The 27,302-nt window shown below is 45.3% G+C and overlaps 2 protein-coding genes across 7 annotated transcripts in view; one reads left to right on the top strand and one right to left on the bottom strand.

Annotated features, from left to right (window-relative positions):
- Positions 1 to 11,276, bottom strand: part of SLC15A4 (solute carrier family 15 member 4) — a 49,728-nt gene extending 38,452 nt beyond the window's left edge. The window contains exon 1 of one of the 3 annotated variants that reach the window (XR_012155155.2): positions 10,603 to 11,276. Coding sequence is in view for 1 of the 3 variants with exons in the window: in XM_073313585.2 (XP_073169686.1) it covers positions 10,603 to 11,184 (582 nt within the window). In the remaining 2 variants the exon portion in view is untranslated. The remainder of the gene's footprint in view (positions 1 to 10,602) is intronic. The other 2 variants (XR_012155154.2, XM_073313585.2) reach the window with 2 other exon arrangements.
- A 14,216-nt stretch (positions 11,277 to 25,492) lies between these two features.
- GLT1D1 (glycosyltransferase 1 domain containing 1) overlaps positions 25,493 to 27,302 on the top strand; it is a 90,952-nt gene continuing 89,142 nt past the window's right edge. For all 4 annotated transcript variants that reach the window (XM_073313218.1, XM_073313216.1, XM_073313217.1 and 1 more), the window contains exon 1: positions 25,493 to 25,647. In XM_073313218.1, coding sequence (XP_073169319.1) covers positions 25,580 to 25,647 — 68 coding nt within the window. In that variant the 5' untranslated portion in view covers positions 25,493 to 25,579. The remainder of the gene's footprint in view (positions 25,648 to 27,302) is intronic.

Raw genomic sequence — 27,302 nt, 5'->3', positions numbered from 1 at the left:
GTTGAGGTTCCTGGGTCCTGTTCCCATTAAACACATGCATATTACTCCCCTCTAGGAATCTGTATTTCTTATGGCAACGAACAGACAATATGCAAATAGTATAAACAAAGAAGTATTAAGCACCTGTTTCTGCTATACATAACTACTAGCATTGTTAAGCATTTGAATACATATACTACAGGCTAACAGAGACAGAGCCTCAAGCCAGCCATTTTTCTTTTTCAGGCTTCAGGACAGTTACTACCTGTTCCTGATCACTTTATCAGCATCAGTTTCATTATTGCTTCACATCAACTTTCTTTTTAAATCAAAGTGGCATACATGCCAGTGAAGTACTAGTGAATGATGCACCATTTTTATGAAACACAACCTTACAACTTGCATAAGAGTAGGTAAGTTTCTGGCAGACGACTTCCCTTTTCCAATCTCAGCTCTCACTCTGCACTGCCACTCCATGCAAAGAGCTAACTCAGTAGCCTTGTCAAAAGAGAAAAGGGGGAAACGAAAGCAGAGTTTGAGAATGGAAAAGAAGTGTGTGCTGAAAAAGCCAGACTCATCAATAAAAATGCATCTCCCTCCATGATGAAGTGGATCTACTAACCACTTCCTTAGACAAAGCAGGTTCACCTGCTAAAACCATATTAAGACTACCTGTTGGATAAATTAGTTATAGCAAAGGGGCAGAAGATAATTTCTTGTCAGCTACAGAAAATTCAGCACAGTTAAAATGCAATCAGTACATTTCCTTTCAAATATAGCACTGGTTCCTTAAGAGATTAGATATACCCTATATGTAGAGTTCTCTACCTTGTAATTCACCCTGCTGGCTATGACTTGAGCTGACTGACAGCAGGAAAAATACTAGTCTAGGCTCTACAGTTTCTAAAAACACTTATGAATTAATAGACAAATATTTTTACTTATTTCAGGCAAATCTACCCCTTCTGCTGCTATCATTCTGGACACTAAATTTTACCTAGAGATCAACTACTTGAGAATTGCACAAGGATTTTTATTAAGGAGTAATATTTGGCACAATACTGTAGGAATCCTCTTTTTTCCCCCCACACATTCCCATTATTTTCATTCACCCAAGCAGAAAAATTCCTTAGCTCGCTCTGCTCAATTTCATCCGTGTTCAGGCATAGCAGCACCAACAGTTTGATTAAATTCTTAAGACCTAGTGACTGCTGCAGCAGGACAGGGCTAGCATGTAAGCGGCACAGACATGGCCATTTCCCTATGCTTCCAAGAACATTTTACAGGGACACAGAAAGTAGAAACTGGTATTATTAAAAGGTTGCATACCTATAATTAGCTTTGTGGATGGGTGGGAAACAGAAATGGTATATCTGGACTTTAGTAAGGCTTTTGATAGTGTCTCACAGGACCTTCTCAAAGAAAGAAGGGGAATATAGCCAAGAGATGAAGCTATCATAAGGTGAGTACATAAATGGTTGGAAAACCATTCCCAGAGAGTAGTTATCAGTGGCTCTCAGTCAAGCTGGAAGGGCATATTGAGCGGGGTCCCATGGGGATTGGTCCTGGGTCTGATTCTGTTTAGTATCTTGATAAATGATTTAGATAATGGCAGAGAAAGTACACTTATAAAGTTTGCAAAAGATACTAAGCTAGGAGGGGTTGCAAGTGCTTTGGATGATAGGAATAAAATTCAAAATGATCTGGACAAACTGGAGAAATGGTCTGAAGTAAACAGGATGAAATTCAATAAGGACAAATGCAAAGTACTCCACTTAGGAAGGAACAATCAGTTGCACACATACAAAATGGGAAATGACTGCCTAGGAAGGAGTACTGCAGAAAGGGATCTGGGGGTCATAGAGGATCACAACCTAAACATGAGTCAATACTGTAACATGATGCTTTCGTTTTTTGCAATCATTCTGGAGTGTATTAACAGAAATGTCTTAAGCAAGACTCAAGTAGTAATTCTTCCACTCTGCACTGATAAGGCCTCAATTGGAGTATTGCGTCCCATTCTGGGCATCACATTTCAGGAAAAACGTGGACAAATTTGAGAAAGTCCAGAGGAGAACAACAATGATTAAATGGCTAGAAAACATGACCTATGAGGTTTCAGAGTAACAGCCGTGTTAGTCTGTATTCGCAAAAAGAAAAGGAGTACTTGTGGCACCTTAGAGACTAACCAATTTATTTGAGCATGAGCTTTCATGAGCTACAGCTCACTTCATAGGATGCATGCATCACTTCATCGGATGCTGTAGCTCACGAAAGCTCATGCTCAAATAAATTGGTTAGTCTCTAAGGTGCCACAAGTACTCCTTTTCTTTTGACCTATGAGGAAAGATTGAGAAAAACAAACAAACAAAAACAGGGGGTTGTTTAGTCTGGAAAAGAGAAGACTGAGCAGGGAACACGATAACAACTTTCAAGTACATAATTGGTCGTTACAAGGAGAAGGAAAAAATTGTTCTTCTTAACCTCTGAGGACCGGACGAGAAGAAATGGGCCTAAATTGCAGCAAGGGCAGTTTAGGTTGGCCATTAGGAAAAACTTCATAAACAATTGCATAGGGAGGCTGTGGAATCTCATCATGGGAGGGTTTTAAGAATAGGCTAGACAAACACCTGTCAGGAACGGCCTAGCGCAGGGTCACTACCCCCCACATTTGCTTTCCATTTAGCAACAGTTTCTAGGAGGTTTTCAAACTGTGGGGCACACCCCCATAGTGGAGCATGGAGGAATATTCGGAGGCAGGGGAGCAGCCACACCAGGTGTCTCAGGCCAGCCCTGCGCAGCAGGGCTCAGGGAGGGAACACCCTCTGCACCCCATGACTCACCTCAGCAGGCCACCCAGCCTGTTTGGGTTGGGGGGAGGGCACAACCACAAATTGTAACTCAAAGGGGGGCTCAGTTCAAATATTTTGGTTATGTCCCCACCTCACCCCCACCCCAGACAGGCTGGGTGGCCCACTGCAGTGAGTCGGGGGGGGGTGGAAGTGACGAGCCCCATGGTGTTGCTGCTTGCCTACCTGAACATTCCTCCACGCCCCCATGGGAAGACGCACCCCACCACTTGAAAACCTCTGTACTAAATAAAATGTGTTGTCCGCCATTACAGGATTTTTCTTGCGTACCCCCTGATGAGAGCTCACAAACCAATAGGGGTACACATACCCCAGTCTGAAAACCACTGGTCTAGTTATTACATGGTCTTGCCTTGAGTGCAGGGGACTGGATTAGATGACCTATTGAGGTCCCTTCCAGCCCTAGACTTCTATGATTCTATTAGAGCAAAATAACCGTGTACCAATAAAACTGTCCAATAAAAGTAACTGATCAGCAATAACAGTTTCAGTATATAAATACAAGATGATTTAGTTGTGAGCATTCACAATAAAGTGTTGCTACTTCAACGTACCACCTTCTTTCATCTGTGCCAAGTCCAAGGAATTCAAAAGCCACAAGGTGGAATGTGACTACTTAAAGAAAAGGAGTACTTGTGGCACCTTAGAGACTAACCAATTTATTTGAGCGTGAGCTTTCGTGAACTACAGCTCACTTCATCGGCTGCATACCGTGGAAACCTCAGCAGACTTTATATATACACACAGAGAATATGAAACAATACCTCCTCCATATTGTTTCATATTCTCTGTGTATATATAAAGTCTGCTGCAGTTTCCACGGTATGCATCCGATGAAGTGAGCTGTAGCTCACGAAAGCTCATGCTCAAATAAATTGGTTAGTCTCTAAGGTGCCACAAGTACTCCTTTTCTTTTTGCGAATACAGACTAACACGGCTGTTACTCTGAAACCTGTGACTACTTAGTCTGCTTGAATATTTCAGTAAAACAAATTAATCTACCATGGCCAGCTATACCTCAAAAAAGCCATAGGGAAACTGTTTATGTCCAAGAGAATAAAGTTAAAATCATCCACACTTTTTACAGAAGGGAAAGCATCATGTGCAGGAAAACTAATTTTTTTTTTTTTAATACTCAGAGGTCCTTACCTAAATTTATTTCTAAACAAATTACCCACATGTAAATAAATCACTGGGCAGATTTACACGTGTCAACTCTGACAATTTCGCAAACTCCAAACTTCTTGCCAACATCTAGATATTTTAGCATAAGACTCCCACCCCTCCAAGTTTACAGAGGCTACTGAACAGCTCTTCTGCACAAAGACTTTTCACCACTTCTGCTGTTAGAGACTCCCTTCTTCCAGAATAAACAGGCAAAACAGCCACTGCTTGATGCTTTGCTCTAAATGTGGCTGACACTTGGGCAGCTGGTTATCCAATGCTCAGCTTGCCTCTTGGAGGTAAGGTAAGGTCATCTTCCTAGTTTCTACAGATTTTGGCTAAAACATCCTTACTAATATAGCTCATACCAGAGAAACTCAATGGCTCAACCCCTTGGCTTCCTATTACAGAGCAATAACTTCAAATATATTGGCTTCCAAGGTAACACTGACTCTGCTGAACAGAAGCAAATAGCTAATGCAAACACTTAGAACACACTATTGCCTCTTCTGCAAGTGAGTTCATGAACAGCCCCTGTTTTCCACAGGATGAGCTGCTGCTGGACAGGTTTTCACCTATTTTGCTGAACCAGAAGGGCGTGCACTGAAGGTCTGAACATATGATGGGAGCCAGGAACTCCCACTGCCTGATTTCCAGCCCCAGTTCTCCTGGAGTTGTGGGTTCTTGGGCAAATCACTTAACCCACCTCCCCAGTTGTAAAATGGGATAGTACCTCTTTCACAATATAGTGAGGCATAATTTATACAGAGCTGTAAAGCATCACACAGAGTCAAGTATTAAATGAGGGGTCAGTATAAGTGAGAAGCACTCATTGAAACACTAACAGGAAAGGCCTCCCAGACCATGTTTTCAAACATAAAATATTTTACTTAGATTTGATTATTGTCAGAGATGTACATTTACATCTTTCATTGTGAAGAATCCCAAAGTGCTTCATCAACTAGATTTCCATCAACCTACACGTAGGAATCCCTTAAATCAATTAAATTAAGCCACTGCTGGGGATGAACATCCTAGCTGTTTAACAGTGCACTGCCATACAATAAAACAGTTCAGGGTAGGGAGCAAATGCCTTGGCTCATTGCAACTATGACAAAATTTTAGGTAGGTGGAGTAGACAGACTGAAAGAGGAGAATCAGTTCTTTAATTTCCACATTAGATGAGGACTGCTGTTTTAAGTCTCATCTGTTAGACATTAACTATAGCAGAACAGCTGCCCTTAAAACTATGCTTGGATATTGGCTCAGCAATAAATTAGAGGGCAGATGGCCACTTGCTGAATCAGATCTTGCTGCACCAGTGTTTTCTTTAGAGATCCATCATCAAAGTATTGACCAGGCCAGACCCTGGCATCTTGAGATCCAGTGAGATAGGAGACCGAAGTAGCGTGAAAACGGTTGGAAGAATAGAATCAGCACTTCTCATGCAGACTTTATTGCTTTCTCCAGCATCTAGTTGTTTTGCTTTGTTAAATAAAGTAATGCCCCAGTTCTCTGTGGTTAGGACAGTCTTGAAGCAATCCCAGGCAAAATTCCTCATCTTGTGCCTTCTACGGGTAGACTGAAATAAACCAGTGAGCTCTCTCTCAAAACATTTATCTTAATGGGTTATGAAACTGCATGCTTCTTAATCAGACACAGTGACACTTTATGTTCACAAATATACAAAACTGCAGATCAGATGGTTACGCAGGAACTGAATTCTGCACAAACAGAATTGTTATTTGGTACCAGCTAGCACAAGAATATAATGAAATCTGATCCCAGCATCAGCTGCTAATGACTCCTGGGTCCCTGACATTGTCCTTCTGCTTACTCATTCCTGAGTCATGATAGCCAGCTCCACTTCCTCCTGTAGTCATTTACAAAAACAAGCAGAAAAATATGTTTGTTTTCAAAATAGTAACACTGTCAGTGTCCACTTACTAGCTGAATAAAGGGCTGTACAGAGGCTATATGGCACAAAGTATTTCCTAGCATTGATAAATAGGTGCTGCAGGTGGCAAAACGCACTTCAGCAAGACAGGTTGAATGGCCACACAGGACACCAAGGACTAAATACTCAAAATTTTCCTCTTTGTCCCCAGCCTACAGAAGGAATGAGTGATGGAGGACAGTTCAGTAGTCAAATTCACCCCTACAAGATTCATGAAGCTGTTCTTACACATCTTTCCATTAGTTACTACTGTGAGAATACACTGATGAGATCTCAGAAAACATATTTATCCAATATCAGTTCAGCTCCATAATTTCAAACCTTTACAGTGAAATTTGGACAGTTTGCTGTTAGGCCTTCTCCCGTTTCATGATCACATCCGTATTTAACTTGCCTGTGCAGTTTGTTTGGTTGTTTTTTTTTAAACCCACTGTCAATTTTAGGGCATCATAGATTTGAACTCCATGCCTTAAATTTTTCAGTTAAAGACACGTTTACACTAGGAAAACATGTTTAAAAGTTTCCTACTATTGTAACACCGCTTTAGCTGCATCAGTGTTACCACACTGCAAGACTTTTGCTAGACCACTATCTGCCATCAGATTTAACCACTACATGCCTGTCAGATTTTCTTAGTACAGAGGAACCAGCCCTTTTGATCACCAGTTTAAGCAGATCTTTTCCAAGAAAGTCTGATTGTCCTGGTGATTAAAACAATGGTGACAGATGACAATCCATCTATCGTACATCACTGCCAGCATTGCATATACTGATGAAGCTGAACTAGCTTTAGCAACAGTGAAAAAGCTTTAGAAAAAGTTTCCCAAATGCAGAAAGGGCCTAAATCATCAATCCTTACCCAGCAAAACAGGAAGTAACTGCAATGTATGCACACTCAAATGAGGAACTGGAAAGTGTCATGTGAAATCACATGTTTATAAACACTATTCTGAGAACCATCAGTCTCAGGGCAATATATTGCATCATGTCAAACCATTTACAAAAACAAGTCTTGCAAAGTACTACTAAGTATTTACACACAGAACAAATATTTAATAATGAGCTCTTCACTCTAGCAGAGAAAGGTTAACACATTCCAATGGTTGGAAGTTGGGAATAAGACTGGGAAAAAGGCATAAATTGTTAACTGTGAGAGCCATTAACCATTGGAACAATTTACCAAGGGTCATGTTGGATTCTCCATCACACACAATTTTAAAATTAAGATTGGATGTTTTTCTAAAAGATATGATCTATTAATTGTTTTAGGGAAGTTTATGGCCTGTATTATAAAGGACGTTAGACTAGACAATCACAATAGTCTCATCTGACCTTAGAATCCATGAAGCAGCAAAATTTGGTAGTTACATTTACGGCAATTGTGGGTGCTAAACTGACAGGCAAAAACTGTTCTGTACTAAACAGCCACTTGTAAAATATCTGTAAATACCTCTAAATGTGTACTTAACAGAAAAACACTGATAATTATGCTCCTAACTTTGGAGGACACATTTGTGTGTCTTTAAATAATTTTTAAATGGTTTAGTATCATATTTTGTACGAGTCCTATTCTATTTTGAAGGTCTGCCACCCTTTCCACCCCCTAAAAACGAATTTGGATCCTCCACCTACCAAGCTAATACTGAAATAGTTAGAGTAATTTTTAAGGCCCATAATAAAAAATGTTTGCAAACATTTGGAAATCAACTTATGAGAACTAAAGCATAAAATACATGTCTAAATATTTCATCAGGTTACTATTTTCTCTCCTTAAAAAATTAAACTTGTCTGCAGACCTTGACAGCAAAACCTTTACATTGCACAGTTGCCTCCAAACTTGATTCTAGTATCACATCAAAGACAGATTTTATTCCAAACAGTACATATCCATCTACCCTGCTTTCTGGGAAATTCCTAGGTAGGGAGAATCATCTAAAGAGCTCAAAACTACAGAACAAGTTAAATAGCATGTTGTAATATATGTAACAAATGATAACCTAGAAAAACAGAGATTGGGAAAAATCCACACCTTTACTGGAAAGTTACTCATGATTAAGCAGCAGAAGAGAAAATTTCCCTTGCTTCAGTCTACAGTACTAATAAATCACTGTGAAATACCTGCAAGACATAGATGTCTTTGATTTAAAAAAAAAGTCTTTTCCCACTGGTGTTCAAAGGCAGCTACACTTTTAGTGATGATAGTGTAAAAAAAAAAAAACAAACAAAAAAAACCCCCACAACTCTGTGTCTGCCATTATTCATCTGTTATATTTACCTTCATAAAGCATTTTGGGGACAGACAAATTGAAAAATGCCTTACAAGATAAAGTCATATTGAAGCTACTTAACTTGATGGGCTCACAAGGGAGTTATAGGTTTCAGAGTAACAGCCATGTTAGTCTGTCTTCGCAAAAAGAAAAGGAGTACTTGTGGCACCTTAGAGACTAACCAATTTATTTGAGCATGAGCTTTCATGAGCTACAGCTCACTTCATTGGATGCCTACTGTGGAAACTGCAGAAGACATTATATACACACAGAGACCATGAAACAATACCTCCTGCCACCCCACTGTCCTGCTGGTAATAGCTTATCTAAAGTGATCATCAAGTTGGGCCATTTCCAGCACAAATCCAGGTTTTCTCACCCTCCCCCCCCCCCCCCAAACTCACTCTCCTGCTGGTAATAGCCCATCCAAAGTGACCACTCTCTTCACAATGTGTATGATAATCAAGGTGGGCCATTTCCAGCACAAATCCAGGCTCTCTCACCCCCCCCCCCGGGGTTTTTTGGAGGGGGGTGAGGGGGTGAGAGAACCTGGATTTGTGCAGGAAATGGCCCACCTTGATTATCATACACATTGTGAAGAGAGTGGTCACTTTGGATGGGCTATTACCAGCAGGAGAGTGAGTTTGGGGGGGGGGGGGGAGGGTGAGAAAACCTGGATTTGTGCTGGAAATGGCCCAACTTGATGATCACTTTAGATAAGCTATTACCAGCAGGACAGTGGGGTGGCAGGAGGTATTGTTTCATGGTCTCTGTGTGTATATAATGTCTTCTGCAGTTTCCACGGTATGCATCCGATGAAGTGAGCTGTAGCTCACGAAAGCTCATGCTCAAATAAATTGGTTAGTCTCTAAGGTGCCACAAGTACTCCTTTTCTTTTTAAGGGAGTTATACTAGCTTTGACACAACCCATACACTGGGAATGTTCAATTGTGGGCTATAAGAATGTTTACACAACACCCTTAATATTTACATAATACCTTTCACCCAGAAAAGTCCAAAAGAGCTTCCAATGCCAATGAAGGGGCAGAGCCAAGCTACATACAGTAAACTGCACAACATTCCCATGGGGAGAAAGGAGGTATTTTTGGCACAGACATTTGATAAGCCCCTCTTCTTATGAAAAATTCTCTACTATCCACAGAGACTAGAACTCAATTGTCCAGTGAAGGAACACAGGACAAGGAGTTAAGAAATCAGTTCTACTCTCTGCTAAGCCACTAACTAAAACTATTTACTTAGTCAAGACACATTCTCTTTACACCTGAGATTCACAATCCATGAAGTGGGAATAATATTGCTACTCTCTGTATAATAATTTTACATCTCTAATTGGAGTGCGCAATAGTAGTGCTTTGTATTAATATTACCTCCAGCCTAAGAGGGCCATACAAACAGTATGCCACATGCTATGCAAAGTTAGATTACGCCATACTGTCTGTCAAATATTTCATGTAAAAAGAAATAGAGTACTTGTGGCACCTTAAGACTAACCAATTTATTTGAGCATAAGCTTTCGTGAGTTACAGCTCACTTCATCGGATGCATCTCACAAAAGCTTATGCTCAAATAAATTTGTTAGTCTCTAAGGTGCCACAAGTACTCCTTTTCTTTTTGCGAATACAGACTAACACGGCTTCTACTCTGAAATACTTCATGTAGTCATTTTCCTCTGCAGTGATGATCCAATGAATTATCCCTTACCCAATCTGAAGAGAATTACTGTGTTGACACAAAATATATCTGCATGAAAGACACTGCTGTTAATAAATTTACTGTATTTACAGCAGCTCTTTCACCTGCCAGGCTCCAGCTGGGCACAATGTTAAACAAGCAACTGTCGGGGGATTATAGAGAGGGGACCCACACAATCCTGAGGGGACCCACACAATCCATCTGAAACACCCATAAAACAAATACAATTCCCCTATGCCAGATACTTCTGGACCTTGAAGGGGATAATACTGGCCTGGATGAACCCCACAACACTGGGTCCCTTACCACATTTATACAAGAGTAATGCTGCTTGGAGATATGGAAAACCTGATCTGGATGGTCAAAAAATCAGCGGCACTGGCAAAGATAGCCACCACCGCCACAAGCGCCATAAAGACCCTACAGTGGATTAACACAGTCGCTGTAAATTAAAAAGTGAAGTTCTTTGTGTCGTGTTCGGCAGAGGGACAGACTAGATGATCAAATGGTCCCGCTCCTAGCCTTGAAGTGTCTGACTCTGTAGGCGGGTTGCCCATTCCCCCAAACCTGGCTGAACCCAGGCCCAAAGGACCAGTCCCCTCCCCCCCCGTATCCCACACCCGGGCGAGGCGGCGGCCGGGCGGTACCTCACCTGGTCGGCCCCGAAGGGCGTGATGTTGGCTTTGACGGAGCCCACGCTCAAGCCCACCAGCGCCAAGCCGGCGAAGACGGCGGCGGAGCAGCAGCGGGTGGCTCCCCCCCGGGAGCAGGGGGCGAGGGTGGCGTTGGCAGCCGCCGGGGAGGAGCAGTTCTCCCCGCAGGCCAGCGGGATCTCCCCGCAGAGGGCCTGGCGGGTGCCCGGGGCCGCCAGGGCCGGGAAGGCCAGCATGCCCAGCAGGTAGAGCGCCAGGCTCAGCAGGATGGTGCCGAACTTGCCCAGCAGGGCGTCGGCCAGCCAGCCGCCGAAGGGCGAGACCAGGTAGGTGATGCCCATGAAGATCAGCAGGGCCTGGCTGGCCTGGGCGCCCTCCCAGCCGTAGGGGGGCCCGTTGAGGAAAAGCACCAGGTTGGAGGTGAGGCCGTAGAAGGCCACCCGCTCCAGCAGCTCGGCCAGCAGCACGGCGGCGCAGGCCAGGCGCCGGCCCTGGAAGGAGCCCCGGCCCCGCCACCTGCCGCTGCCGCCCCCCAGCAGGGGGCTCCGCTCGCCGGGCTCGGCCCCGCGGCTCCCCTCCATGGGGCGGCCTGTGACAGGCGCCAACGCCGAGCCCCCCCGCCGCTGTCGCAGCCCCCGCTGACCGCGCGCCCGCAGCCAACGCTCCCCCGGCAAAAAAAAACCTTCTCCTCCCCCGCCCCCTCCTCGGGTCTCTAGCTGAAGGCTCCAGCCCCGCCCGCTCGGCTCACGCTATGCGCGCTGATTGGCTGCTTCGGCTGTCACTCCGCCGTGGCGCTTCCGGGTTCCGCGCGCAGGTGTTGAGCGGGGGCTGCCCCTTAGCCCGGTCCCGCCCAGGGGGTGGAGTGACGTGGCTGGGTGGGGCGTGGCTGAGCGCCTGGCTCATTGAGGGGAGTTATTGCAGGGAGCTTGTGAGTCCTGGGTGGCAGTGTTAAACATCTCCTTCCCTGGGTGGCCTGTCTGTGGGGTAAATTCAGACTGCATGGGCTGCACAGTAGTTACTTTCCACCATCCACTGAGATGGTCCTGATGCTCTTGGGCCTGCATTGCCTTTAGAGGACCGTGAACCGCTGTCTTGTGATTGTGTTTCTGCATATTATTCTACCGACCGGATATTATTTTTTATTACATACTCTAATTTTATTGTATTTATACAGTCCAACAGGTGTGCACAGCACTTTACTGAAAGAGGAAATGATAGATTCAGGACCTTACGTGGTCATTCGACACTCAACAAAACAAGGGATAACAACAAAGAATGGGACAAGGGAATGGAGGGCGGATGGTATAACAGGACAGGATCATGATTTTATGTACACTTTATGTCAAGCAAGTATGTTATGAGTTTCTTTGGAAATAAATTTTGGCCATAAACAATGAAATACCCTGCTGCCTCTCACTCATTTCCAGGAAAACCCACACAGTTTCCGGTTTCAGAGTAACAGCCGTGTTAGTCTGTATTCTCAAAAAGAAAAGGAGTACTTGTGGCACCTTAGAGACTAACCAATTTATTTGAGCATAAGCTTTCGTGAGCTACAGCTCACTTCATCGTATGCATCCGATGAAGTGAGCTGTAGCTCACGAAAGCTTATGCTCAGATAAATTGGTTAGTCTCTAAGGTGCCACAAGTACTCCTTTTCTTTTCACATAGCTTCTATTCTTTTTAGGTTCTTATGCTGCAGCCATCATCGTGGTGTATATAGAGTGTAATTCTGGACTACATTTTTAAGTATGTTCCTCTTACATTGACAGCATGCATCCGATGAAGTGAGCTGTAGCTCACGAAAGCTTATGCTCAAATAAATTGGTTAATCTCTAAGGTGCCACAAGTACTCCTTTTCTTTTTGCGAATACAGACTAACATGGCTGTTACTCTGAAACTCAGGCATAATTGTTTTAATTTTCACTTCTTGAAATGGTCACAGCCTGAAACAGATCCTGCCTTCATAGTTTGAAATAGATGGACAAGTTAATCTCCCCTCATGATTTCAACATTGAATTAAAATTAAATTTTCTTGTATAATAAAATATTACTATGAAAATGTGATTTTTGCTCTTGCTGCAGTTCATAGTCAGAAAAAAGAAAACTAAGAAAATAGGAATGACAGACAGGAAAAAATAGAATTCTCAGTGTAAGCTGTCCCATTGTTTATGTAATGTTTTTGCATCACACTGATATTATAAACTGATCAACTGACACCTTCAAAATGATTAATATTTATATTTAGCATTTGGTGGTGTTGTGTAAGCTGTGAAATATAAGTGATTAGGAAGCATAGTTTAGACTTGCCTTTTATTTTCTTCTTCCCACTGTATTTGAGTTTTACCATGTGTCACCAAATCATATGACACCTGAAGAAATTAAGGCCTTGACTTCAGTGGGACTACTCAGGCAGTAAAATTAACCATGCATGTCAGTGTTTGTGGATCAGGGCCTTAAAGTTCCCCTTTTGCCACCTTCGCTTATGCTAATTAGCAGTTGAAGTTAATGGGGCTAATTTTGTGAGTAAGTGCAACTTATCATGAATAAGGACATATAATGGTTCATTGGGACTAGTCACAAAGGCAAACACTATGCTCAGAAGTATGTGTTGTAGGATCAGGCCCTAACGTAAAATGTTTGCTCTGAACAAAATGGAAACAATATTGCACTCTTCCTGTTTTTAATAAAAAGGCAACCACACCCAGGCATCTGGTTGCAAATCAAGATTTTATAATTGTCAGTAAAGGAGTGTAGTTAAGTGTTGCTAATTAAACAGCTGGTCCCAGAAAAGAAAATGCACTTATCTTTAAAGAAGGGCCTTTGTAAATAACATACTGACCCCATGGAAGTGACTCATTAAATATATTTGCTCACTTCAATGTTTAAACTTAATGACAAAGTGCAGCAAGGTTCATACAGCCAACTGTGGATGAAGGATCTCATGTTTGTAAATTACTGTGGATGAAGGATATGTTTGTACATTATTGTTGTAAAGTTACCAATAATTTAACAGGAACTGATTAACATTTTAGATTTACATGACTTACCTAATTCTGTCTACTACTATGCACCTCGATGCAACTAGTGTGATTACATTGTCTAACAATTTCTAATGGCATTGCTCAGAGACTACCAAGTAGATAACATTGCTTTGCATTAGGGCACATTTTAATATACACATCCATCACATTCTAGTCCCTGCACAAATTATTTTAGCAGTAGTGAGGTGACATTTTATATTGGCCCATCCACCAACTGTTAAAAACATCTTGCAACACTGAAATAGTCATATTTAATATTAGAGATGCACATTATAAAAATGTTATTGTCTCTTCAGTACTGAGCAATAAGTAGTTATGACAGTCCTACTGAAATTCAAAAGCAGCTTTATCTACTGAAGGTATTGTCTATGAAATATAGTGGCTTCACCAGAGAAATTTTTCATTTTTCTCCAAAGAACATTTTACATTTAAAACTCCTGCATAAGGATATGCTCAGGATGAATGTAGCATCCAGTAAGCTCTTATACCATTGGTGTTGCATAAGAATAATGCTTTTTCCATGGAAAGTGAACATTCTATGAAGGATGTAAGCGTGAGTTTCTCAAAGCAGGGGAGACCTGTCTATGAAGGCTATGAAGACTTTCCAGGAAAGTTTAATCAACACGAGATAAATGGATGGAGGATTGTTTTTCCTTCCTTGCTTGCTTACTTTTGAATTAGGAGTAGGGTTTCCAACTGTCTAATCACACAAACCCAACCACCCTTGCCTGGCCACATCTGAGGCCCTGCCCCGCTCAGTCCATCCACACTCCATCACTCACGCTCCCCCACCCTCACTCACTTTCACCAGGCTGGGACAGCAGGGCGGACTCTGGGAGGGAATTTGGGTGCAGGAGGGGGCTCAGGGCTGGGGCAGGAGGTTGGGGTGCGGGCTATGTACTGGGGTCAAGGAGTTTGCAGTGTGGGAGGGGGCTCCAGGCTGAGCCTGGGGCAGGGGGTTGGGGTACGGGATAGGGTGCAAGCTCTGGGAGGGAGGAGTTTGTGTGCAGGAGGGGGCTCAGGGCTGGAGCAGGGGTGAGGGGTGTGGGGGGGTGAGGGGTGCTGGCTCTGGGAGGGAGTTTGGGTGCAGGAGAGGGCTCAGGACTGGGGCAGGGGGGGTTGGGGTGCTGGCTCCGGGATGGGGCTCAGGGCTGGGGCAGAGGGTTGGGGTGCGGGAGGGGATGAGGGGTGCGAGCTCTGGCCAGGCGGTGTTTAGCTCGGGCGGCTCTTGGTCTGCAATGCAGTGGGGCAAAGGCAGGCTCCCTGCCTGCCCTGACCCCACGCCGCTCCCGGAAGTGGCCGGCACATCCCTGCGGCCCCTCGGAGGTGTGGGAGGGGGGCTCCACGTGCTGCCCCTGCCTGCAGTTCCCGGACAATGGGAGCTGCGGAGTTGGCACTTGGGGCAGCGGCAGCATGCGGAGACCTCCTCCCACCCCGCCCAGGGACATGCTGACCGCTTCCGGGAGAGGCACGGGACCAGGGAGCCTGCCTTACGCCCGCTGCGCCAATGGACTTTTAGTGGCCTAAAATCTCCCGGATTGGCTTCAGTAGCCTCCAGGAGATAGAGCCCGATTCTGGGAGACTCCCAGGAAACCGGGAGGGTTGGCAACCCTAATTTAGGAGTCACTCCCCAAAGAGTTAAGCAAACCCTTTGTCTGAATGCCACAAATACATTTTATATCAATATAGATATTTTAAAGACACAGCAATAATTAATGGTACCAGATTTCTAGATTGTTAGCTCTTTGAGGGAGGGTCTGGACAGCACTATGCACTATGTAAGCACTATAATAAATAATAATAATTAATTAATAATAAAATAAGTAGGCCCCCTTTGAATTTGTTTCTATTTCCCTTCTCTGCCATTTTCCCCTCCTTCGTCACTCATCTTTATTTTGATCATTTTCTTGAGTCTGTCTCCTGTTTGAAGCCAGCATCTCTCTTTCAAAAATATTTTCCCACCACCTTCTTTTAAAAATGTTTCTGTCATTGGGAACAGGCACCAATTAACCAATGTGCACTTGCACGGGCCCTCATCTCAGGGGAGGCCCCAGCCAGTGGAAGAAACAAATTGAGTGGCGCTGCAACCCCGTGCACCAGGATACAATGTCAGTCCCTCAAATTTGGCCTGGCTTCCTGTCCATCATGATGGAGGAGGTGCCGGGCCAAACCTGAGTGAGTGGCATTGCAACCTGGTGCTTGGCCCGCCACTTCTACCACAACCATCAAACCATCAGAAGGCTCAACACGTTAAGAACCTCTGTTCTCGGGCACAGGAGGGGGCCAGCACACTGAAGTTTTGCCTAGTGCACCCATTGTCTTGTATATCACGTGTTCTATCTAGTTTAAGGAAGGTGGGGGTGGGAGGCAATTTCAATAGTGCATAGGGTCCTAAAATTCTTTAATCTGGGCCTGATGGGGAATCCAAATCTTTTAATGTAGATCAAGATCCTGACAGAAAAAGCCTGGAAGAACTATGTTCACAGAAGTGCTTGTCTTTTAAGAAAAAGGCCCCAGAGCAGGAACTGAAATATCTGTTAATTGACAGTGATAAGGAAGAAGACCCAGCAAAAATGCTTGTAGTAAGAAACCGGCAGCAGTTTGAACATGAACAAAGAGTGTCATATATTTGATTGCAGGAACTAGAAGCTAAGGCAAAAGTGGACAGACTTAAGCTCCAACTCAAAAGAATAAAGGAACAACAGGAACTGTATCATTCTGGAGAGCAAGCTCCTCTCAATAACAAAGATGGGGATAGACTCTATCCAGTGTATAACAATGTTGGTATGTTGTTTGACTCTAAGCAGTTTTCTGTATGTAACCTTTTGCTATGACCAGAAAGAGGGTAACCAAATATACCCCAACACTGCCACCCTTTATGTAAATGCTTTTACTGTGAGCTCAGGTAAAGGTACCCGATAACTTGTGCAGAGAATGTAAAAGTCAATGGTAAAAGCTGTTTAGGACAAATTACAGCTTCTAACATCACCCTTGTCAAAGAGGAAGATTACTTACCAGATCAGAGTGTAAATATTGTAATCCTCTATGAGTTTACTGTAAGTGTGCCTTTAGCCAGAATCCATCTTGAATGGGATGGTGTTAAACATGAAGTTATAGCTGGTGTAAGGAATTTATTGCCTATGGATCTTTTGATTGGGGATGATATTAAGGCTTTGTTCAGTCAAGTTGATAACATAAACCAGTCACAGGAAAGAAATAATCCTAAACCTGTATCTATTGGGGGCAAGGATTTGCCTACGGAGGGTTTCTCCAAATGTTTGTCTGAGAAAGATAGCTGTTTATCTGTACAAAAAGGCAGTGCATATGTGGAAGAAATTTCTGAGTGTCTGTCTGGTATCTCAGAAGTGAATCTGGCATTAGATAAGGCTCAGGGAAATGTTTCTCTAGAGCAGATTAAAGTTGATGGTCAGGTTAAAGCCCTAACTGAGGAAGGAAAGGGTACCGTCTTGGTGAGCGATAGATTGTTGGCTAGTGAAGTTTGTAAAAGTAAGCCTGACCCAGGTAAATGTGATGTGCTTAAAGTAGCTCAGTGTAATGAGACACTATTTGTGGAGAATAGCAGTTTATCTATTGGGAGTGGCAACTTGCCTGGTAAGGAAGCTGTCCCACTTTCCAAATATGTGCCTGAAATCAGCACTGGGTGCTGGGACAAAGGAAAGGATATCTCCAATTGTTTGTCTGTTAAGATTACCAGTGTGTCTGCTGCAAAAGACTGTGTCTCTAGTTCTTTGTTTGTGGAGCAGACAGAAAGTGCTTCTCAGTTTATGCTACTTGAGAATTTGTCAGTTGTCCCAGAGCTGGTTCTGGATATAACTAAAGCCCAGGAAGGAAGTGGTCCTAAATTTGTATCTGCTAGGAATAATGACATTGTAACTGGGTTGCATCCAGTTAATGTCATAAATAAATCCCAGCAACCAAGTGATTCTGGTGCTTCTATTTTGCCTGTTGCTAGTGTGTTGCTGGGTAAAGATATGACAACCTTGTCTGATCAGGGTGGTATCATGGACAGGGCACAAGGGAAGCATAAGGTGATTTGACTATGTTACCCACTGACAGTGTGGAAACTTGGAACAAGGAAGACAATGCTTCTAATCTTTTGACAATGAAGTCTAGCAGGTTACCTGAAAGAGGGTTGTGTAAAAATTCTCCTGATGGGCCAGAGGTTATTCTGGATGTAAGTGAAACTCAGAAAGAGTTGGGAGGTTGTCTGTTGTGCCAAAAAGCTCAGAAGTAATCTGTTGCAGTGCATGATATTGCAGAAGGAAAGGAATTTCTGGGTGAAGTCTTTGAAGTCTGTAACAAGTCAATAGCCGAACCTAGTAGGGGTGAAAAGGTATTGTTTCCATTGACTCTTAATGGGCCATTGTTAATAGTAAACAGTCTCTCTTCTGAGGGTATGTCTATACTACCTGCCAGATTAGTGGGCAGCGATCTATCCAGTGGGGGGTCGATTTATTGCATCTAGTCTAGATGCAATAAATCGACCACCGAGCGCTCTCCCGTCTACTCCTGTACTCCAGCGCCATGAGAGGCGCAGGCAGAGTCGACGGGGGAGCAACAGCAGTCAACTCACCATAGTGAAGACACCGTGGTGAGTAGGTCTAAGTACATCGACTTCAGCTACGTTATTTACATAGCTGAAGTTGCGTAATTTAGATCAATTTCCCCCCCCAGCCCCCCCAGTGTAGACCAGGCCAGAGGAAAGTGGGTTGGTGCCTAATGGCCAAAGTCTTTCAAATGTGTATGAATCCACTCGCCTTGCTTCAGAAAGACCCAGTGTGGATAGCTTTGAGGAGATTTCAGATGAAATATGAAAGATGGAATAAAAATTGTTAGGGAGTTTAAAGAGCCCCATAAGCTTGACCAGCTGTTGGGGAGACACTGGTGTTGGGACAGGAATGTCTCCATGCTGATTCGTTGAGTAAGCAGTCTGTGACTCAGGTACTAAGGAAAGATCAGGTTACTGGTTTTTCAGAGCAGAACAGCCTTATGACTGAACCCACAAGGATGCAGAGGGGAGCAGGCAAACTCTCATCTCTAGATATTTTGGATATGTCTTGTAGTCTCTTAGTGGACTTCCATATGGAAGCAGAGGTTGGTAAAGGAAGGACAAAAGAACCTTGAGTCTAACATGCTAGTGAAAATGGATGGTGTCTCTTTAAGATAGAGTCCAGCCTTGGAATTGGTAACAGTTAAGGATCTGAAAACTAGTAAACAAGCTAGTGTTAATGCAAATTACCTAACTGACTGGGGGGAGAAAAACTTGCCTCATTCATCTCTAAAATACCAAAACCCCAAGGAAGTAGTTAAACTGAAATCCTATGTTAAGGAAAACCCTAAAGTAAAAGAAAAAGCTACAAAGGTTCAAAAGGAATAGGGAACAAGCTAACCTAAAGAATGATTTGTCTAAACAAAATGCTTGGCATGACAAAAATGATTGTGATAGAGCTGATGTTAATATTATTGGTAATAACTGTAACTAACTTGTTGACGATACCAAAAACTGTAAAAATGTACAATGTGCCTAATTTTTTGAAAAAAACCCTTGAATGTGTTAAAAGTGGTGCATAATAGAAACGCTTATGATTATGCTGTTTGGTTCAGTAAGAACACTGGTTTCACAGCTAATGCCTATACACAGTTCTAAAACTTTCCACAGCAGGAAAACCACTACAAACTTAAACTGCTGTGCAAAAGGGGAAACTGAGGTACAACTCCTCACAGCCTTCGTGGCTGAATGCCAAAGTAATTGCTCAATGAAGAACATTAATAGCTATGTTAAGTCAACACATAGACCAAACCCTGGAATCACTAAAGTGTTTCACAAAGTATGGACTAAGTTTCTAACTTGGGCCAAAGCGGGCATCAATAATTTGGCCTTACTAAGAATTCAATGTAAACACAGCTCATATCAATATTGGAAGGTCCTTAAGGTGTATCCAGGAGCTATATTTACTCCCTTCTGCACCAATCTTGCGTTGGGGGGTGTGCCGTTGTCTAATTAAAATATAACCATGCAAATCATTATAGCTACCCTGCTATATAATTGCAACAAATCTTATACAAAATATAACTCATGGCCAGAGAGCATTAAACAGCTTGCAGACTGAATGACCCAAAGCCAACCTTTAAAGACATCTTAGAAATATTAATTAGGGCCATTGCATGCTAAATAGGCTAGAACTTTGAAATGCAAACCTATGTTGTTAGAAGTTAGAGGTAATATTAATTGTATGTATCTTAGATGCTATCCGTGTAATGGGACAATTCCTCTCTGTCTCTATATTAATTCAGAGATCAAAAGGGAATATTAACATTTAGACGAATCTTTGGTGAAGTACTGTCATTGTCTATATGTCTCTTTGAAGTTTGTAAGAGATTGCCTAATGGATACATTGCCGTATGTTAATTTGTGTAACTAATTACTGGTGGTGTTTAGAAAGCAGGTTACATCAAAAGCCTATTATTTACCCAGGACTGTGTGGTCAAGTGGATGCTAGAAAACTGTGTAAAGGACCATTGGGTCCTGATTCTGTCATCTCAGATCTGCTTAAGCTTCATCAGGGGACGTTTGAGTCACAAGACTGAGGTCCCCAGTTATGCTGGTACGCCCTGAATATGATATTTGGACACTGGACTATAACCTATTAATTGAATTCTAAAGGAACTCTTTGCAACTACAAAGCTCACCATCTCTGCTATGAATCTGAACCTCAATGGATTGAACTCATATCTGTATGTATATTGATCTTTTAACCATACTCTCTCTCTTGTTTTTTAATAAATTTTAGATTAGTTAATAAGAATTGGCTGTAGCGTGCATTTGGGTAAGATCTGAAATATTCAATAACCTGGGAGGTAATGTGTCCGATCCTTTGGGATTGGTAGAATCTTTTCTTTTATATGATGAAATAAGATTTTCAGAAATCATCATATTTGACTTAGGTACCTGGATGGAGGCCAGAGGCTGGATCACTTTAAGGGAACTGTGTTGTTTGGACTTCTGAGTAACCAGTAAGGTAATAAAGAAGTTGTTTTATGCTGGCTTGGTAAATCTAAGTATTGGAATACCCATCAGATCATATACATCTGATAGTAGTATGGGCCTCAAGGGTCAAATCTTGTGAGGTGCAAAGCTCCTCCTGAAGTAAAAAAATAAAAAGCTGGTAAGATCCTGGCCCTATTCAAGTGCATGACAAAATTTTCATTGGCTTCAATAGGGCCAGGATTTCACCCTGAATCTTAGCAACGCTTTCTATAATGGGTGAATGATTTCAATTTGATTATTTGACATGAAAGAGAGTTGAGGGTTTTCAGCATGCTGCAGGATTGAGCCCACGGACCTCAGAACGTTGAGATTAATGCAAAGAAATTTGCGAGCAAAGCACAGGCACACCTGTACAAAATGCTTATAACTTCCCTGAATATACTCCATTGATTGGTCTTCATCACCCTGGAAATCTTAATTCTTGAAAATCTAGGATCCATGCGAGCTATTTTATGATCTATTCTGGAACACTATATTTTGAAAGCATTCAAGATTCCATCTCTCTAATTGGGACTTTATTTCCCATGTAAGGATTTCTACATTCTAAGAAACAAGGAATTTACTTTTCCTCCACGTATGACAAAAATGTTGAAGATGAATATTCAGATTTAAATCAAATAAAACTTCTCCAAAACAGTGGTTAGAAAGCCTTTGTTCTTGAGAGGTATAATAATTTTGGCCAGGATTTCTAAGGGCTTGTTTACACTACGGCTTGTGTCGATGAAGTGAGCTGTAGCTCACGAAAGCTCATGCTCAAATAAATTGGTTAGTCTCTAAGGTGCCACAAGTCCTCCTTCTCTTTTTGCGAATACAGACTAACACGGCTGTTACTCTGAAAGATGTAACTTATGTCACTCAGGGGTGTGAAAAAACCACCCCTCTGAGCGATGTAAGTTACATCAACTTAAAGCAGTGTCTACTCCGCACTATGTCAGCGGTAGACACTCGCCTGCTGACATAGCTTCCGCCTCATTGAGGTGGAGTAATTATGTCGATGGGAGAGTGCTCTCCCATCGATGTAGTGCCTCTTCACCAGACATGCTACATTGGAGCCACTGCAGCACAGTAGTGAAGACAAATCCTAAGTCTTTGTCCTAATATTCCTCCCCTAAGGTTCAGAAATTTATTCTGTGGAAAATATTTCTGAAAGAAAGGTGCAGTTTTTACACTTGTGATGGGCTCAAACCAAAATTCCACATCCAAATGCTCTTAATGTTGGGAAAGTTTGGATCTACTAATTTTTTTATTTGGTTTTCGTCTTGATAGATAACACATTCACATTCGAATACTATATCAAAAAATGCAAACACATACAACAGAAATATTATTCCAGAGCACAGTTAGATATGTATTTATGTGGGCTGTTGTTTGACCGATGATTGGTTTCTTTGCACATACAAAACAGAACAATGGGGAAAAAAAGTTAATAAAAGGAAAATATGTAGCCTTTATAAATCACCCCTCGGTTTGATGAACTATTCCTAATGGGATAGTTTGTTCCAAAGAATGGGATATTCTTTGTTAATATGTGCCAATTTGCCACATCACACTCATTTGGAGGGAGCCTCAATTTTAATCCCACCCATTCACATTGGGCAGTCCTGTTTAAGTGTATGCATGTGAGCATATATAGTTAGTGTGGATATGCCAATTTGTGCTAGGCTTAAATAAAAATCCCAGCTCTGAATGCTTCTAATAATGGGAAAGTTTTGGCTCCAATAATGTTTATGCAGTAAGGGTATGAGTGTGTATGGGTGTGTGTCTGTCAGCTGTGTGCATATGTGAGGAAGAAAGCATATGTTTCTCTCTCAGGTTCTAATTCTAATCTCACTAAGGACAGAAAAGCGTTACTGGTAGATCAGGTAAGGGGTGTGACCTTTTTTAAAACCAACATAATTATACCAGTAAAAGCCCTAGCAGTTATATCAGTATAAAGGTAACTTAGGTCAGGTCTATATTGCAAACTTTTGCTGGCATATGTATGTCGGTCAGGGGTGTGATGAGGTTTGAGTTGTGACCCACATAGCTGTGCTAGCAAAAGTCCCTAGTGTAAACACAGGTTCACTCAAGGGGGCTGGAATAAGCTATGCCACTTTTGCCATTAGAAACTGAATCCATATAAGAAGTACTTTGCCAATATGGTATGCCTATATATCTATACCTGCAAAGCCTTCCAAGTGTGGTGTACCTATACTGGTACAGCATTCCTTTGTGCGTAACACTCCCCTCCCCCTTATACTAATATAGCTGGGTCCAAACTAGGGCAGATTGTACCACTTTGACTATGCTGGCAGAGTTAAAAGGTATAACTTTCTAGTGTGGCCAGGGCCTTTGAGTGGTGTCAATCAGGAGTAACTCAATTCAAGTCACCAGTGTAAAAGTGGTGCAAGTGAAGAGAAAGTCTGGCTTTGTGAGACCTGAATCTGCAGGGGGGAGTCTCCCTTTCTCTGACTTTACTGGTGTTAGGGTTCCCTCCCCACTCTGAACTCTGGGGTACAGATGTGGGGACCTGCATGAAAGACCCCCTAAGATTATTTCTACCAGCTTAGGTTAAAAACTTTCCCTGCTGCCACCACTAAGTGAGTTAGACAAAGATTCAGGAAAAGAACCAGTCGGAGTACCTGTTTCCCCCAAATATTCCCCCAAGCCCCTTCACCCCCTTTCCTGGGGAGGCTTGAGAATAATCTACCAACCAGATAGGTAAACAAGGTGAGCACAGACCAGATCCTTGGGTTTTTAGGACACTAAAAACCAATCAGATTCTTAAAAAACAGAACTTTATTATAAAGGGAAAAAAAGTAAAAGAAACACCTCTGTAAAATCAGGATGGAAGGTAATTTTACAGGGTAAAAAGATTTAAAACATAGAGGATTCCCCTCTAAGCAAAACTTCAAAGTTACAAAAAACAGGGATAAACCTCCTTCTAAGCACAAGGAAAATTCACAAGCTAAAACAAAAGATACTCAAATGCATTTCCTTTCTATTACTTACTATTTCTGTAAATTTAGATGTATCATTCAGTAGGAACTGGATTACTTGCTTGGTCTCTCTCTTTGTCCCCGGAGAAAGCAAAAACAAAACAAATCCCAAAACAAAAACCTTCCCCCCACAGATTTAAAAGTATCTTCTCCCCTTATTGGTCCTTTTAGTCAGGTTCCAACCAGGTTAATAAATAAATTTGTTAGTCTCTAAGGTGCCACAAGTACTCCTTTTCTTTTTGCGAACCAGGTTATCTGAGCTTCTTAACCCTTTACAGGTAAAGGAGGGATTTTATGCTACCCTTAGCTGTATTGACACATTTCAGAGTAGCAGCCGTGTTAGTCTGTATCCACAAAAAGAACAGAAGTACTTGTGGCACCTTAGAGACTAACAAATTTATTTGAGCATAAGCTTTCGTGGGCTACAGCTCACTTCATCGGATACATAGAATGGAACATATACTTAGAAAATATATCTATATACACATACAGAGAAGGTGGAAGTTGCCATACAAACTGTAAGAGGCTAATTAATTAAGATGAGCTATTATCAGCAGGAGAAAAAAACTTTTGTAGTGATAATCAAGATGGCCCATTTAGACAGTTGACAAGAAGGTGTGCAGATACTTAACATGGAGAAATAGATTCAGTACGTGTAATGACTCCGCCACTCCCAGTCTCTATTCAACCCCAGGTTAATGGTATCTAGTTTGCATATTAATTCAAGCTCAGCAGTTTCTCGTTGGAGTCTGTTTCTGAAGCTTTTCTGTTGCAAAATTGCCACCCTTAAGTTTTTTACTGAGTGGCCAGAGAGGTTGAAGTGTTCTCCTTCGGTTTTTGAATGTTATGATTCCTGATGTCAGATCTGTGTCCATTTATTCTTTTGCGTAGAGACTGTCCAGTTTTGCCAACGTACATGGCAGAGGGACATCGCTGGCACATGATGGCATATATCACATTGGTCGATGTGCAGGTGAACAAGCTCCCGATGGCTTGGCTAATGTGACTTAAGGGTGGCAATTTTGCAACAGAAAAGCTTCAGAAACAGCCTCCAAGGAGAAACTGCTCAACTTGAATTAATATGCAAACAAGATACCATTAACTTGGGTTTGAACAGAGACTGAGAGTGGCTGGGTCATTATATTGAATCTATTTCCCCATGTTAAGTATCCTCACACCTTCTTGTCACCTGTCTAAATGGGCCATCTTGATTATCACTACAGAAGTTTTTTTCTCCTGCTGATAATAGCTCATCTCAACTAATTAGCCTCTTACAGTTTGTATGGCAACTTCCACCCTCCCTGTATGTATGTATGTCTTCTTACTATATGCATCCGATGAAGTGGGCTGTAGCCCACGAAAGCTTATGCTCTAATAAATGTGTTAGTCTCGAAGGTGCCACAAGTCCTCCTTAGCTGTATGGTTATGACCACTGGCCGGAGAGGCTAGGTCAGTGTTGGGAAGCTTAGAGAGGAGCCAGCCCCCCTCAGGTCTCTCTCTCTCCCTCCTGGGGAGGGGCGATCCACCCAGAACAGGGCCTGGGCCCGCAGTTAGGGCTGGAGGCCCCGCGGGCATTGTCCGTGGTGCCCAGGGCTCGCGGGGGGTGGCTAGGGAGGGTCTGTCTCCCCGCCCGCGGGAGGCGCAGGACCGTGCCTGTGTCTCTCCGTCCCGCCGCGGGGGAGGCGGAACCCTCGCTCCGGGCTCCTGTGGCCGCGGTGCCTTTGTGGGCCCGGACAGCAGCCAGCAGCGGCGGCGGCGGCGGCGGGCCGGGTAACGCTGCCCCGGGCGCCGGCTGCGGCGCGATGGCAGCGCCCCCCGGTGGCTCCCTGCCCTGGCCCTGCTTGGGAGCCGCCTGTCGCTGGCGCCGGGCCCGCTGGGACGCGCCGCGATGAGGCTGCTCCTGCTGGCCTGTCTCAGAGCCCAGACGGGGAACGCCACCACGGCGGGCAGGATACAGTAAGTGCAGGCACCGGCTCTGTTCACAGGGGGCTCCCCCCCCGGGCCCGCCGCCCTCCCCCGTTCACAGGGAGCTCCACTCCCCGGGCCCGCTGCCCTCCCCCTTCACAGGGAGCTCCACTCCCCGGGCCCCGCCGCTCTCCCCTGCCCCCTCCCCCGTTCACAGGGAGCTCCACCCCCCGGGCCCCGCCGCTCTCCCCTGCCCCCTCCCCTGTTCACAGGGGGCTCCCCCCCGGGCCCGCCGCCCTCCCCCTTCACAGGGAGCTCCACTCCCCGGGCCCCGCCGCTCTCCCCTGCCCCCTCCCCCGTTCACAGGGAGCTCCACCCCCCGGGCCCCGCCGCTCTCCCCTGCCCCCTCCCCCGTTCACAGGGGGCTCCACCCCCCGGGCCCCGCCGCTCTCCCCTGCCCCCTCCCCCGTTCACAGGGGGCTCCACCCCCCGGGCCCCGCCGCTCTCCCCTGCCCCCTCCCCTGTTCACAGGGGGCTCCCCCCCGGGCCCGCCGCCCTCCCCCTTCACAGGGAGCTCCACTCCCCGGGCCCCGCCGCCCGCCGCCCTCCCCCGTTCACAGGGAGCTCTACCCCCCCTCCCCCGTTCACAGGGAGCTCCACTCCCCGGGCCCCGCCGCTCTCCCCTGTCCCCTCCCCCGTTCACAGGGGGCTCCGCCCCCCCCCGGGCCCCCCAGCCGCCCTCCCCCGTTCACAGGGGGCTCCACCCCCCCCCCGGGCCCCCCAGCCGCCCTCCCCCGTTCACAGGGGGCTCCACCCCCCCCCGGGCCCCCCAGCCGTCCTCCCCCGTTCACAGGGGGCTCCACCCCCCCCCCGGGCCCCCCAGCCGCCCTCCCCCGTTCACAGGGGGCTCCACCCCCCCCCCCCGGGCCCCCCAGCCGCCCTCCCCCGTTCACAGGGGGCTCCACCCCCCCCCCGGGCCCCCCAGCCGCCCTCCCCCGTTCACAGGGGGCTCCACCCCCCCCCCCCGGGCCCCGCCGCCCTCCCCCGTTCACAGGGGGCTCCACCCCCCCCCCCCGGGCCCCGCCGCCCTCCCCCGTTCACAGGGGGCTCCACCCCCCCCCCCCCGGGCCCCGCCGCCCTCCCCTGTTCACAGGGGGCTCCACCCCCCCCCCCGGGCCCCGCCGCCCTCCCCCGTTCACAGGGGGCTCCACCCCCCCCCGGGCCCCCCAGCCGCCCTCCCCCGTTCACAGGGGGCTCCACCCCCCCCCCCGGGCCCCCCAGCCGCCCTCCCCCGTTCACAGGGGGCTCCACCCCCCCCCCGGGCCCCCCAGCCGCCCTCCCCCGTTCACAGGGGGCTCCACCCCCCCCCCCGGGCCCCCCAGCCGCCCTCCCCCGTTCACAGGGGGCTCCACCCCCCCCCCCCGGGCCCCCCAGCCGCCCTCCCCCGTTCACAGGGGGCTCCACCCCCCCCCCCCGGGCCCCGCCGCCCTCCCCCGTTCACAGGGGGCTCCACCCCCCCCCCCCCGGGCCCCGCCGCCCTCCCCCGTTCACAGGGGGCTCCACCCCCCCCGGGCCCCGCCGCTCTCCCCTGCTCCCTCCGCCGTTCACACGGGGGCTCCCCCCCCCGCCGTGTCGCTCTCCTCTGCCCCCTCCTCCGTTCACAGGGGCAAGGGCTGATGGAGTCCCCTGGAAGCAAGGGGCTTCTC

Source organism: Lepidochelys kempii, chromosome 15, assembly GCF_965140285.1.
Source record: "Lepidochelys kempii isolate rLepKem1 chromosome 15, rLepKem1.hap1, whole genome shotgun sequence".
Classification (NCBI taxonomy): Eukaryota; Metazoa; Chordata; order Testudines; family Cheloniidae; genus Lepidochelys; species Lepidochelys kempii.
Note: the sequence above shows the minus strand (reverse complement) of the source record. Positions and strands in the feature narration are given on the sequence as shown.